The sequence below is a fragment of the Nerophis ophidion genome, linkage group LG15, assembly GCF_033978795.1.
Source record: "Nerophis ophidion isolate RoL-2023_Sa linkage group LG15, RoL_Noph_v1.0, whole genome shotgun sequence".
In the NCBI taxonomy this organism is placed as follows: domain Eukaryota; kingdom Metazoa; phylum Chordata; class Actinopteri; order Syngnathiformes; family Syngnathidae; genus Nerophis; species Nerophis ophidion.
The window spans coordinates 8,476,728-8,492,421 of NC_084625.1; the positions used below are offsets into that span (position 1 = coordinate 8,476,728).

General features: G+C 42.0%; 2 protein-coding genes across 8 annotated transcripts in view; one reads left to right on the plus strand and one right to left on the minus strand.

Annotated features, from left to right (window-relative positions):
• The window catches only part of rreb1a (ras responsive element binding protein 1a), a 39,985-nt gene extending 32,850 nt beyond the window's left edge, over positions 1-7,135 (minus strand). For 2 of the 4 annotated variants that reach the window (XM_061921434.1, XM_061921433.1), the window contains exon 1: positions 6,552-7,135. In XM_061921434.1, coding sequence (XP_061777418.1) covers positions 6,552-6,591 — 40 coding nt within the window. In that variant the 5' untranslated portion in view covers positions 6,592-7,135. The remainder of the gene's footprint in view (positions 1-6,551) is intronic. The other 2 variants (XM_061921436.1, XM_061921435.1) reach the window with 1 other exon arrangement.
• LOC133569211 (neuritin-like) overlaps positions 1-15,694 on the plus strand; it is a 68,056-nt gene that overhangs the window by 5,434 nt on the left and 46,928 nt on the right. For 3 of the 4 annotated variants that reach the window (XM_061921439.1, XM_061921440.1, XM_061921441.1), the window contains one exon: positions 7,164-7,303. The gene's annotated coding sequence lies outside the window, so the exon portion shown is untranslated. Of the gene's footprint in view, positions 1-7,163; positions 7,304-15,694 lie in introns of those variants that run through there. The other variant, XM_061921442.1, reaches the window with a different exon arrangement.

The window sequence follows — 15,694 nt, forward strand, 5'->3', positions numbered from 1 at the left end:
ATTTTCCTTATTCCAACCACTGCCGACGTTAAAAACACTTATTTTGCTTCCGGGGATGAGCGACAATTCAAAACGACACCTGGCACCGTAAAACGCCGCTGATGAGCCATTTGCTCCGAGGTGTCACAGTCGAGGTTCTGCCCATCCCCCGCCCATCCCATAACTCTCACGCCATCAAGTGACGGCCGCCATGTTTCGGACCCAGGAAGTGTTTCTTCAACTTAGGCCTCTGCCACCTTGCGTTCAACTCCTCCTCTTCGTTTTCTTCCCCAGCCCGCAGGAGGGGGGCAGGAAACATAATCTTATCTAAAAAAAGGGGCCTCTATTAATAGTGTCCTCCACACAACGAGACACCGGCAGCGAGTCGCATCCATGTTAGCGCGCACACATGACTTGTTTCAAGTCACCCTTTAATTTATAGCACTTGTTTTTCACCCTGAATGTCATCACAGTAAGTGTTTTAGGGGCCGGTCATGTGACTTAAACTGGATGAATGGACGTGTGTGTGTGGGTGCGTTAACATGAGGTTAATGTGTAGACAACAAGCCTCTCAAAGGGACGATGAAAGCTTTTAATTAGCTACTTCACTTTAGTCCCCGCTGACACACACGTCCCTCTGAAACTCCCCATTAACACACACACACACGCACACACACACATCAATGGAGGGTTTTTCTAATTAAATAACCATTGCATAGTCATGTAACAAACTTAGCAGTTCCCTTTGAATCAGCATGTATCCTTGCACATAACTGTCTTCTAAACAATCTAACATTTGCTATTTTCGACATTTTTGTCAGTCAAACTACTGTATGTTCTGGCGGGCAAAATGACATATACCCGGGTGAATAGAGACAAGTTTGCCTGTTTAGTTTTTAAATCACCTGTGCTGATGAGGGCAGAACACTGAGCTGCAGCGGTCAAGCTGCAACATGGCTGCTGCCTGCCTGTGTGTGTGTGTGCGCGCACAATGGAGGAAGCGCCATCACACAAGACGCTCTTTGTGCGCGACACATGTTGGGACTACATCACGGCGAGGCCCACAGCTCGTAACCGGGCTAGGAGGAAGCATCCTCTGGTTGCCACGGCGCTGAGGAATGCACAGCACTTTGATGTTTTCATTAGCGCCCCTCCCTCACTCGCTCCCCTCACTCGTTCCCCTCCCGTACGTCTGCATGTGAAAACAGCGGCAGAGCGGGCGGGCAAGTGGACGGGCCAGTCAGACGGCCGAGATGCGCGCCTGCCTCCGGTGGCCCGGTTCGGCCTGTTAAATATCAGACTGGAATTTCGCGGTGGAGTCGCTTCTAGAACACGCCATGAAACATGACCCCCCCTTCTTTGGGGTTTCACCAGTGCTATTAAAAGGTCAACACTGCAGCTATACTTTTATTAGAATTAGTATTAGCAGGTGTGTTGCTACTGCAACCACTATCACTAAGTGCAATATATTTTGTCATGAAACCTACACTGATGATCCAACAGTCACCTCATATTGCAGGCAAATACAATTAGCACAAAGAGCTAATTCCAGGACTATAAGGCTCCATTCACATCCAAGTCAAACCCGATCTGTTTATGTAATCGTTTACAATACAAAAAAAAGTGATGTCCGATGTGAACGCAATTCGTTCCACATGCAGACATGACGTCACCGTGCTGCAGTGTTTACGGAAGTAAACACGACTTTAATTACAGTAAGTCTCCATCCTGGCACATTTTTGGAAATTTAAGGATTCTATGCAGTCAAAGTCAACATTTACTCAACCAAATTATTGCACGAAGATGATTAAGGAAGACCAGCGCAAACATTTGCCTTACGTCTTGTGGGGCATTTCGATTTTGCAACCGTCTATTTTGGCAAAGAATTACGACGCTCAGCTGTTTTTGATGACGTATCGGTGGAATGAACGCGACAAAATTGCATCACATACATATCAGATTTATACCCACGTAAGAAAGGGGCCTGGGTCGGATGTGAAAAATTGGGAATTACATGGTTCACATTGACGTGAAAAAAAAAATCAGATACACGTGACATACGAGCGAATCAAATCTGAATAGCCCTGTGGCGTGAACAAGGTCTATATACCAATTGCGTAAACCCTGCAGCGGTGCTATTCAACTGGCGGCACAAGGGGCAAAATCTGGCCAGGGAATGACACCATGCATCTCTGAGTTCAGTTCAAAACTTGGTACACAAACAGAAAATGCCGGAAAAAAAATAGAGTTCTCCTGCTGTACAGGGGAACACATTGGCAGATCCCTGCATTGACATTTTATTATTGCTACCAGACACAGAACACTGGGGTCCAAACTTGTGATTTAAATAACAGCTGTTTAAGCAAACTGTAGTAAACTAAGGTGATACTGTAGCTCAAGCCTGGGCTATTATTTTGACTCGTGGGCAATTTTTTTTGACTCAGGGACAAAATTTTGAAAAAAAAAATGTGTCTGGTGCTGGTATATCTATTTTTAGGATCATTAATACAAAACCTCACAATAACATCTGATTGAATGCTAAAAATTGTATTTTTTATAGTTTGGGCTTTCAACTGGTCGCCCGCGATTTTAGTTTTAAAAATCTTGCGAGCGAATCACATTTTTGCAACAGATTTCTAAAAACGCTGTCAAAGATGACCTTTGAAAGCTGAGCGCTCCTGTAAATAAATAAAGCAAAATCAAATGTCTACTGTAGAGGATGCTGGTTTCTCGGAATATACAAAATAAGACTAATAGTGAAGGGAGAAGTCTGGGCTGCTGATCTTTAGCTTTCTGGAAATGTGGCCCCCAAAATAATTGTGTGGAATATGCCTGTCCTACAGTGTATTTAATAAAAGCATGTTACAAAACTGTACACATCAAAGGTTAATTGTGGCACCACCTTCCTTTAAAGGCCTACTGAAAGCCACTACTACTGACCACGCAGTCTGATAGTTTATATATCAATGATGAAATATTAACATTGCAACACATGCCAATACAGCCTTTTTAGTTTACTAAATTGCAATTTTACATTTCCCGCGAAGTGTCGTATTGAAAACGTCGCGGAATGATGACGCTTGCGTTTGACGTCTCGGGTTGTAGTGGACATTATTTTCCAGCCCGATCCAAGCTATAAGTAGTCTGCTTTAATCGCATAATTACACAGTATTCTGGACATCTGTGTTGCTGAATCTTTTGCAATTTGTTCAATTAGTAATGGAGAAGTCAAAGTACAAAGATGGAGGTGGGAAGCTTTTAGCCTTTAGCCCAGTAGTTCTTAACCTGGGTTTGATCGAACCTTTGGGGTTCGGTGAGTTGGTCTCAGGGGTTCGCCGGAGCCTCCGCCGCGGATTTCAGGACAAACCCGACTCATTGTGTGTATAGAATGTTCTCCCTTTCTGCGCATTATGTATACGGCAACCGCAGAAGTCCCAGTAATTTTGTCAGAATGGGATCTATGGTGTGGTTTGTTTTCCCGGAATGCAAAGGAAGGTGACAGGACATGGCGTGAAGGTAAAGACATATTTTAATTTATCTATGAAAAAAAGTGAAAACTAAAGGCGCGCACAAGGCGGAGAAAAAACTTGGCTAAAAAATAAAAACTACCACAAAGGCAAAACTGTGGATATGAAACAAAAGACTCGCTAAACGTGACATGAATAAACAAAACTTACTTGGAAGGAAATGAGCAGAGCGATACATAACCAGAGTGAACAGAGCATGGCGCAACAACAATGACGCCAACCCGACTGCCTGGCAACTATAAGCTTAAATAATAGTGACATGATTAACACAGGTGCGCGAGTCCTAAACAAATCAGGAGCGTGAGTCCATATGAGTACAGGTGAACTAATCAGTCGTCATGGTGACAAAACAATGGAGCGTAAACAGTAACTAAAAAGAGTCTTAAACCAACAGAACATAACTAAACAAAACGTGACCACAGAACATGACAAATTTGCAGGTGTGTAATTTGTTGTGAGTTCATGCTCTGTGTTGGTTTTGTTCTTTGAACAAGGTGATGTTCATGCACGGTTCATTTTGGGCGCCAGTAAAAAAAAACATAACTTTGTTAAAGAAGGGTTCGTTGAATGCGCATTCTAAACTGGTGGGGTTCGGTACCTCCAACAAGTTTAAGAGCCACTGCTTTAGCCACACAAACATAGCCGGTGTTTCCTTGTTTAAAGTTCCCGAAGGTGAAGCTTTACTATGGAACAGAGCGGTCAAGCGTAGTTATGAGCGGAGCTTGCGTCCTCCTGCAGCTGCGGACTATTACCTCTTCCCACCATAGACACTGGCGGTCCCCACACCCCTCCAACTTTCAGGTAGTATATATCAATCAATCAATCAATGTTTACTTATATAGCCCTAAATCACTAGTGTCTCAAAGGGCTGCACAAACCACTATGACATCCTCGGTAGGCCCACATAAGGGCAAGGAAAACTCACACCCAGTGGGACATCGGTGACAATAATGACTATGAGAACCTTGGAGAGGAGGAAAGCAATGGATGTCGAGCGGGTCTAACATGATACTGTGAAAGTTCAATCTATAATGGATCCAACACAGTCGCGAGAGTCCAGTCCAAAGCGGATCCAACACAGCAGCGAGAGTCCCGTTCACAGCGGAGCCAGCAGGAAACCATCCCAAGCGGAGGCGGATCAGCAGCGCAGAGATGTCCCCAGCCGATACACAGGCAAGCAGTACACTAAAACACTAGTAACACAATAGGCAGATAAGGGATTTTCCGGAATTATACTAGTAAATGTGTCTAATAACATCTGAATCAGTCTCACTGCCGTCGCCTTTTTTTAATTTTTCTAGTCCTTAACTCTCACTATCTTCATCCACACATATTTCATCCTCGCCAATTTAACGGGGAAATTGTCAAATTGTCGCTTTCTCGGTCCGAATCGCTCTAGCTGCTGGTGGCCATGATTGTAAACAACGTAAAGATGTGAGGAGCTCTACAACCCGTGATGTCACGCGCACATCGTCTGCTACTTCCGGTAAAGGCAAGGCTTTTTTATTAGCGACCAAAAGTTGCCAACTTTATCGTCAATGTTCTCTCCTAAATTCTTTCAGCAAAAATATGGCAATATCGCGAAATGATCAAGTATGACACATAGAATGGACCTGCTATCCCCGTTTAAATAAGAAAATCTCATTTCAGTAGGCCTTTAAAGGACATTGTGTGATAAAATGTGCAAGTTGTCTGACAATAGCCCAAGTAGTTAAGCCCATCATCGTTGTCTTTTAACAAAACAAAAGTGATGGGGAGGTGTGTTGCAACAAGTTGAGTCAAAGTTCCAGGAGGCGGGCCATAATATATTTATAAAAAAAAAAAAAAGTCATCCCTTCTAACAGCCGTCAATCATTGACTCAAGCAGATAAGACAAGGTGACGTCATGTCTCCTCCCTCACGGGCAGCCAGCATCTTCAAGCTAACGGCTAACCAGTAAAGTTAGCACTTTTCGTTCATTGTCTCAAAAAGGCATGTTAAAGGGCGGCGTGCACGTTAAAAGAGGTGGATGATAGGAGGAGGTGTGTGTGTGTGAGAAGTGGAAATGCTGGGGGGAGACGCAGCGGGGTGGGGGGAGGATGCAACAGGCGTCACGTCGATGCTGTGTTGGCTGCCCGTCAACGGAGAAGCCGAAAAAAAGTGCTCGAAACGCTACGAAAAGTGATTAAAGCGACACAAAAGTGACACGTTCCAACACAACTGGTGTTTTTCGGACGCCCGGTCGTCGCGTCGATGCACTTTACGCAAGAAAACGGCCCCCTTTCTCGATAAATACGCATGTGCAAGGTCACAGCAGCAGTGGAGCTAGCAGCTGTTAGCCAGGATGGGACCGGAAGTCATGTGCAAAATACAACAACTTAGAATGACTTTTATATCGTCAAATAGACGCGGGTTCACATGTTTGCGTGCAGTCGTGCTCAATATTGCCACGATGCTGCTGTGGAATGAGAGTCAACCGTCAAGACATCAGCATCGCACATGAAGGCCAAATCAACTGATAATCCACATTTCTTTGTGAAACCGCAGCAGCCCGCGTATGATGAGGAAAAAAAAAGGCAATTTTTGTTCAAGTTGTGAGTGCAACAGGTGGCTTTACTTTGAAAGTGCACACAGGAAGCCGGCGAGCTGTTGGCCTGACATGGCCACTAACAGCGAGGCTCCGACCAAAGTGCACCCGCGATATGGATGCTCGCCTCCGGCAGCGAGCACACTTTGACCTCCCCGATCCCACCCTGCCCTCGGGGGAGAGGAACGACATAAGTGTGTAAAAAAAAAAAAAAAAAAAAAGGAGGAGGGGGGCGACTAGTTTCGTTCAAAGTGTGAGTGAACGAGGAAGAGAGCAGCGCTGAATTCCACCGCTTGGATGCGCATCAAACTAGGAAGCAACACGGGGGGAGGAAAAAGTGCCTCGCCATCTTAAAGTTGACTTCGCTGCGTGGAAACAAGTCACGAGTACAACACAAACACGACAAAAAGCAAACCGGCCACAAAGCTAGCAAAGTAACACAACTCCCAAAAAAAAATAAAAAATAAAATGAGACTTACGTCGGACTTTGTTGGGGTTGGGCTGCTTACGCCGAGACATCGTGGCGAGGAGGATGATGATGATGATGATGACGAGGATGGGGTGATGAAGGGGGGAGAGAGAGAGAGAGAGGCTGCAAAGTTGCTCCGAAGAGGAGAGGAATCAAAATGGCGTTTCCGAAGGGATGTGCAAACTTGGACAAACTTTACTCCGGCTTCTCCTCCTCCCTCCCTCCCTCCCTCCTTCCTCCCTCCTCCTCCTCCTCCTCTTCCTCCCGGAGGCACAAGTCGAGAGAAAGAGTCGAAGAAAGCTGGTTGTGTGTTGGGAGTCGTCGGCCTCTCCTCCTCCGTGTGTGTGTGTGTGTGTCCGTCTAAAGCCGCGCACTAAAGCTCATCACGTGTTGTGTGTGTGTGTGTGTGTGTGTGTGTGCAGTCTCCAAGGGGACGTGGCCACCAAGCATCTCTCTCCCGCGCACACGCGCGAACATGCCCGCGGGAAGGCTTCTCGTCTTCTTCTTCCTCCTTTCCACGCACGCGCAGCTTCAACTACTTTGGAGTTGCTTTGAAAGTTTGCACGTTTGTGTGTCGTTGACATGTCCAACTCCTCTCTTCCCCCCCCCCCTCCCCCCGCAGTGACGTCATCGGACAACCCCCCCTCCTCTTTCAAAACTTTGCTCTCGAGGCCCAGGGAGCGAGCGCAGCATCCGCAACTTTAAAGGGCGAACTGACAAGAAAGCGACCCTGGAACTATCGCGAGACTTTGAGCGAGGAAGGTAAGGATGATGCTAACGTTCAGGCCTTGTTTTTTTTTAAAAGCTAAACTCTGTTAGCTTTAGCTTGCACACCTTGACTTCTTGCATCATGTAAGTTTGTTTGAAAAAGAAAAACATGCTAATTTCAGTCTCGTTCGTTAGACTGTGACGTCATCACTTTTACACCTGTGTGTCGTTTGAGAGTCATTTTCATGAAGTGCAGAGTTGCACTGTAAAGCTTCATGACTGAGTTGACATCATAACACACACCTAAGAAGTATTTCATGTTTGACACCTTGTCTGCTGATGAGATTATTTAGTTTAAAAACTATTTTTAATCCTGTCTAAAAATATTGGACTTTTTCTTATTTGATTCTTTCAACATTGACTCATATCAACCCCAACTCCAACCCCCTACACTGCCCAGAATGTCAATAATGTAAATAATTCAATGTATATACGCTGATGATGATGGACTTGTGTGATGACTGTATTATGCTGATAGTATATAGATTGATAGATAGATAAATAGTACTTTTATAGGAAAATTTAAATTCCAGCAGTAATGTACAGAGTTGAGATCAATTTAAAAAGTAAATAATGGGTGTATAAATGGAAACAAAATAGAAAAATATTACAATAAGAGTAAAAATAAAAAGCAACAATGGGAATAACAATACAGTGGGGCAAAAAAGTATTTAGTCAGCCACGGATTGTGCAAGTTCTCCCACTTAAAATGATGACAGAGGTCTGTAATTTTCATCATAGGTACACTTCAACTGTGAGAGACAGAATGTGAGAAAAAAAATCCAGGAATTCACATTGTAGGAATTTTAAAGAATTTATTTGTAAATTATGGTGGAAAATAAGTATTTGGTCAACCATTCAAAGCTCTCACTGATGGACGGAGGTTTTGGCTCAAAATCTCACGATACATGGCCCCATTCATTCTTTCCTTAACACGGCTCAATCGATCTGTCCCCTTAGCAGAAAAACAGCCCCAAAGCATGATGTTTCCACCCCCATGCTTCACAGTAGGTGTGGTGTTCTTGGGATGCAACTCAGTATTCTTCTTCCTCCAAACACGACAAGTTGAGTTTATACCAAAATGGATACATGGATGATACAGCAGAGGATTGGGAGAATGTCATGTGGTCAGATGAAACCAAAATAGAACTTTTTGGTATAAACTCAACTCGTCGTGTTTGGAGGAAGAAGAATACTGAGTTGCATCCCAAGAACACCACACCTACTGTGAAGCATGGGGGTGGAAACATCATGCTTTGGGGCTGTTTTTCTGCTAAGGGGACAGGACGATTGATCCGTGTTAAGGAAATAATGAATGGGGCCATTTATCGTGAGATTTTGAGCCAAAACCTCCTTCCATCAGTGAGAGCTTTGAATGGTTGACCAAATACTTATTTTCCACCTTAATGTACAAATAAACTCTTTAAAATTTCTACAATGTGAAATCCTGGATTTTTTTTTCACATTCTGTCTCTCACAGTTGAAGTGTACCTATGATGAAAATTACAGACCTCTGTCATCATTTTAAGTGGGAGAACTTGCACAATCGGTGGCTGACTAAATACTTTTTTGCCCCACTGTATAACAGTAAAATGTGAAGTGATTTATATTTATACAGCGCTTTTTCTCTAGTGACTCAAAGTGCTTTACATAGTTGAACCCAATATCTAAGTTACATTTAAACCACTGTGGGTGGCAGTGGGAGCAGGTGGGTAAAGGGTCTTGCCCAAGGACACAACGGCAGTGACTAGGATGGTGGAAGCGGGGATCGAACCTGCAACCCTCAAGTTGCTGGCACGGCCACTCTACCAACAGAGCTATACCGCTATAAAATAAGAACATAACAAGAGAAACTAGGCAGTAGTGACCATGTTATGAAAAAGTATTGCACCGTTATTGTTTTGCATCCCCTGTCATCCTAGCGCCCCCCGGCCCTCTCCCCAGAGAGGAGTTGTACAGTCTAATGGCGTGTGGGACAAAGGAGTTTTTTAGTCTATTAGTCCTGCACTTGGGATGAAGCAGTCTAGCACTGAAGAGGCTCCTCTGGCTACTGATAACGCTATGCAGGGGGTGACTGGCATCGTCCAGGATGCTCACTAGTTTTTCCACATTCCTCTTCTCTGCCACCGTCACCAGTGAGTCCAGTTTCATTCCGATCGTAGAACCAGCCCGCCTGATCAGTTTCTCCAGTCTGGAGCTATCCTTCATGTAGAACAGAACACTGGCAACCACAGACTGGTAGTACATCCACAAGAGTTATAGTTATACCATGAATTGATTAACGTGGACCCCGACATAAACAAGTTGAACAAACTTATTCGGGTGTTACCATTTAGTGGTCAATTGTACGGAATATGTACTGTACTGTGCAATCTACTAATAAGAGTCTCAATCAATCAATCAAGCATAGTAAAAACACAATTGGGCAAATATAATAACCCTCTCATTTAACTAATTCATATATACATCATGGGTGTCCAAACTTTTTCCATCAAGGACCACACACTGTAAAATTAAAGCATGCTGGGGCCATTTTGACATTTTTCATTTTAAAATAAATTTATATTTTAACAGTTAGGACTTCCCTCCATGTTAGTGACTGTTAAAGGTCCTGTGGACCCAAAACGTTGTCAGTTATTTAAGTGTTAAAAATAAGTTAAGTTAGGTTAAAGTTACAGTACTAATGATTGTCACACACACAGGTGAAAAGTGTCCTTTGCATTTGACCCTTCCCCTTGATCACCCCCTGGAAAGTGAGGGGAGTAGTGGGCAGCAGCGGTGCCGCACCCGGGACTCATTTATGGTGATTTAACCCCCAATTCCAACCCTTGATGCTGAGTGCCAAGCAGGGAGGTAATGGATCCCATTTTTATAGTCTTTGGTATGACTCGGCCTGGGTTTGAACTCACAACCTACCGATCTCAGGAGGGACACTCTAAGCACTATATAAGTCATATATTGTTACTTTTATATAGATCCATATATCAACTTGACATATATCTGTTGACAAAATTATATTTTAATATTTTATGCTCTTTTTTGCTCAAGCCCTCTTTTTTTAATAAGAACCCCCGCGCCCCCAAAAATGTTGCAAGTGGAATATTTGATGTGAAGTAATTGGAGCCTTAGATAAGTAAATATTTCATTAATTAAACATTGCTTTTGGTTCATTATTATTTTTTGAGGAATGGACAGTTTACAAAAAAAGGGTCTCAGTCATTTAAGTGTTAAAAATAAGTCATATTAATATTTATTTTTACTTTCAGTGCTCAAATGTCTTTAGATCATCGTCAGATCTATCCGTTGACATAAACATATATTGTTTTTTTTTTCTCGTTTTGTCAAAACCGTCTTTATTTGATTAGACAAACTTTAAATATGCAATATTTTCTTCTGAAAATGTTAAAAGCGGAATATTTGATGTGCAGTAATTGGAGTCCGGAACAGGTGTAAATAAATCACTTTAAAATTCCTCAGTCATTAAAATGTTAAAAATAAGTCGTATATTAAAAAAAAAAGTTATACTTCAGTGTTTAAATATCTTTATATCATCTTCAGACCTATCCATTGACATAAGGTATAATTTATTTAACATTTTTATGCCCTTTTTGTCAAAACCTTCTTTATTTGATAGGAGAAACACAAAATATGCAATATTTTTCCCCTAAGAATGTTGAAAAAAGAATAATTGATGTCAATTCCATTCTTAACATGTAAATCGGACCTGGGCAAATATTGAGAGAAAAAACATGTCTGGGTGGCCAAGGTGTATGTGCATATAAATGATATATACACATTTAGATGTAAAAATCTGCTGTGTGTGTTTGGCTCACTTATTTTCAGGAAACCTATTTACACAAAGTAACAATGTCCGATAGAGTTCTAAAAAAGTTGGAATGGAATTTTACAGTTTTTTTTGTACACCCAAAATATACATTAAAATAAAGAAAGTGAGATTTATAATAATTAACTATGAACAATGAAACACTGAATATTAACAACATATGAACATCGCTTCTTGATAGACATCTTTTACAATCAAGAAAAACACAACAAAAATGTAACAAACAGCAAAATATGAATGCAAAGTGTAATAAACACCTACAATATGATATATTATCACTTTTATGCTGACATTTGTTGTAAAAATGTGCTTCCGCAACTGTTCCTGACACATGCGTTTCTTCGGGCTGGCTGCTCGGAAAACAAACCCCGTCCACTTTGCTGCGGTGCCTTAGATTGGCGTAATAACTCCTATAACACTCAAAATCACGGATTCCAGCCATTGAAAAACTTTCTATAGTTTAAAAAGACTTACAGCAATTTAAAAACAAGACTGCACATCATAATGGCGGCTACAGTTTTGATGTTAAAGGTCTAAAAAAATTATGTAGAAAGTCCGGCGGGCCGGCTTGAAAAACTTCATGGGCCGCATGTGGCCCGCGGGCCGTATATTGCCCAGGTCTGTTGTTAATAATTCGTAACATTGCTTTTGGTTCATTAGTATTTTTCGAGAATGTTGTCTATCTGTGTTAGCTCTCCGATTAGCTGCAACTTGTCCAGGGTGAACACTGCCTTCCGCCCGAGTGCAGCTGGGATAGGCTCCAGCCCCCCGTGGTACAAAATGAATGGATGACAATTTTTAAGAGGTCCCGGTGATCCAAAAGGGTCTCAGTCATTAAAGTTTTAAAATAAATCATCTATCTTTTAACACTTACATATCTAGATTAACATCAAATCAATCCATTGACATAGTTATACATCTATTTTTTTGCCCTTTGTTAAAACCCTACATTTTTTTAATAGGGAAAAACACAAAACATGCAATATACCCTAAAAAATGTTTGAAGTGGAATATTTGATTTGAAGTAATTTGAGCCTTTATTAGGTAAATACTTGCTTTCGATTCATTTTTTATTGAACAATGAGAGTTTAAAAAAAATCTGACAAAAGGTCTCGGGGATCCAAAAGGCCCCCACTCATAAAAGTGTTAAAAATAAGTCATATTTCAATATGTATTATTTTTAATTTCCACACTTAAATCTCTAAATTAACTTTAGATCTGTTAATTATAAGTTTGTTATTTTTTGAGAAATGACAGTTTTAAAGTAAAAGAACTGCCTGCGTGGCAGTTTTGTGTTATTGGTGCTAATATTGTTTCTGTTACATTTCACCGGTTAGCTCTTTTATTCCACTTTTATAGGTTTTTTTTGCAATAGTATTTTTAAGACGTGCTGTGGGCCGTTAAAAAAATTTGCTGCGTGCCGCGCTTTGGACACCCCTGGTATACACAAATGTGCTTGTGCGCGGGCAGAGAGGCCACCATCCATCTTTTTCGCACTGTTGATTAGATTGGGGATAGGTTGATTGGCAAAACTAAATGGTCCCTAGTGTGTGAATGAGTGTGAATGTTGTCTGTCTATCTGTGTTGGCCCTGCGATGAGGTAGCGACTTGTCCAGGGTGTACGCCGCCTTCCGCCCAATTGTAGCTGAGATAGGCTCCAGCGCCCTCTGCCACCCTGAAGGGAATACGCGTTAGAAAATGGATGGATGGATGATTATATTGAATCATGTAAAGTCAAAAACCCTGCCCCCGCCGATGGTAACCGAGTGTTGCGTATTTGTGACATCAGGTCAAAGCATTATAAAACCGTTTGACTTTGTCTTTTTGATTCGTACAAATTTGTTTATAAAAATTAATGTCATCTCTCTGGTTTTACTGAAGCCCCATCGGACGGGCTGTGAAATAATTTTAAACCTTTGACAAAACTTTTTTTTCCAGTACGTCCTTTATAAAAACAGCAGAATGCTCCTGTCATATGAATGATCTTTGACTGGTGTAATGCTTGTATTTTAATGGGCCTTGCGTCGACATTATATATACCAGACCTGGGCTGTTAAGCGTTTCAATCTGGCCCGCCGGACATTCCCAAATAAATTTTTTCGATCTTTAAGATGGAAAGTGTAGCTGCCATTATGATGTGCAGTCATGTTTTCAAATGACCGTAAGTCTTGAACTATACAAAGTAGGGATGCACCGATTAATCGGTAACCGAATATATTCGGCCGAATATAGCAAAAAAAGCCACATTCAGCCTTCGGTGGAATGAGTTAAATGCAAGGCCGTGACGCAATGACGCAATTTTTTGACGCGGTGACGCAATCAACCAACGTGCAATGACGCGGTGACGTTGTAACCCGGCGCCTTCGGAAAAATGTCAGCAGTGTGGAGATGTTTTAAAGTGTCGGAAAGTGACAAAAGTATTGCAGTTTGCGACGAATGTTCAGCAAAACTGTCTCGAGGAGGTGCCTGGTGGCCGACGTCTTTGAGAGGACGAAAAAGTTTGCGAATGACAGTGCCAAAGCAAACGGAATTACAAAGAAGGTAATGGAGTTTATGTTTTTGGATGATCAACCGTTTAGTGTTGTGGAGGACACTGGCTTTCGGAGACTCATGGAGCACATTGAGCCCCGTTAGACGATACCGAGCAGACGGTATTTCTCTGATGTGTGCTTTTTACAGTGTGTGTGTGCTGTTTACATTATTAGCCTGTTGTGTAGGCTACCTGTATAAGTGTATGAGGTTACAAGCACACCCTTAATTGAGATTTACTTGAGCCTTCTGTTTACATTATTAGTCTATCTATTGTGGCTAAGCAGACTTTTGCTAAAAGGACAATGATTCATTTGTTGTGAGTTTATCCACTTTAATGCACTTTGTTTTTTTTTGGAATGCATGTTTTGTTTTAAGGCCTAATATAAATGAAAAACTTTGTGCTTTTTTTGAAAAGCAAAGGCTACTGGAATATTTAAAAAATGTCAATATTCAATGAAAATGTACTTTTATTTAAAAAAACATGTCTAAAAATTTATTGTAGGCTATTTATGCAATACAAAAAAAAATTGTGAAAAACTGCATTCATTATTCGGTATTCAGTATTCGGCCTTCGGCCAAGCTTTTAAATTTTATTCGGCTTCGGCCACAAATTTTCATTTCGGTGCATCCCTAATACAAAGTAGGGCTGGGCGATATATCGATATGAACGATATATCGCAGGTTTGTCTCTGTGCGATATACAAAATGACTATATCGTAATATTCGATTACATGTTCTCACAAAAAACACGCCCGCCTTATTACACACGTCACATACTGTTGCGCGTTTAGCATCATACGCTCTCGCCGAGAGCTAACGTTAGCTGAGGCAGGTCGAGTTGCTTTTAGCTGCGTGCATTACACAACAAGCGTTTCTCACTCCTCGTCTCTCATTCTCACAGAGACGGAAAACAAGCCCGCCTTCTTTCATACGTCACATATTGATGCGCGTCTAGCTTTATACGCAGTCGCCGAGCAGAGAGGTCGCAGTATGGCTATTGTTAGCTGAGGCAGGTCGTACAAGAGAGAGAAGGTCCGAAACTGATCACAAATGGAGGAAGAATAATTAATTCCCAAAATGAAGAGCAGGGGATCCATCATCTGGTGGTTTGGCTTCAAGCGGGAAGATATTCAGCAGACAACAGCAATATGCAATGTATGCAGCAGAAAGTCTTACTACAAAAAGGTAGCAACACTACTAATTTGTTCTTTCATTTAAAAAGTCACCCGTGAGAGAATGAAGAGTATTTAATAAATACAGTTTTGGTCAATTGACTTAGTTGTGAGTTCCCTCTCTGCATGAAAGTTTAAAGTAGCATATATATTAATGCAGTATGAAGAAGAATGTTTGAATGTAGACACATAGAATCATCATACTGCTGTGATTATATGCATCAAGTGTTCATTCAAGGACAAGTCCAAATAGTGCACTTAAGATGTGACTTTAAGGTTTTACTACTTACGTATAAAATACTACACGGTCTAGCTCCATCCTATCTTGCCGATTGTATTGTACCATATGTCCCGGCAAGAAATCTGCGTTCAAAGGACTCCGGCTTATTAGTGATGCCCAAAGCCCAAAAAAAGTCTGCGGGCTGTAGAGCTTTTTCATTTCGGGCTCCAGTACTCTGGAATGCCCTCCCGGTAACAGTTCGAGATGCTACCTCAGTAGAAGCATTTAAGTCTCACCTTAAAACTCATTTGTATGCTCTAGCCTTTAAATAGACTCCCTTTTCAGACCAGTTGATCTGCCGTTTCTTTTCTTTTCCTTCTATGTCCCACTCTCCTTTGTGGAGGGAGTCCGGTCCGATCCGGTGGCCATGTACTGCTCGCCTGTGCATCGGCTGGGGACATCTCTGCGCTGCTGATCAGTCTCCTCTTGGGATGGTTTCCTGCTGGCTCCGCTGTGAACGGGACTCTCGCTGCTGTGTTGGATCCGCTTTGGACTGGACTCTCGCGACTGTGTTGGATCCATTATGGATTGATCTTTCACAGTATCATGTTCTCATA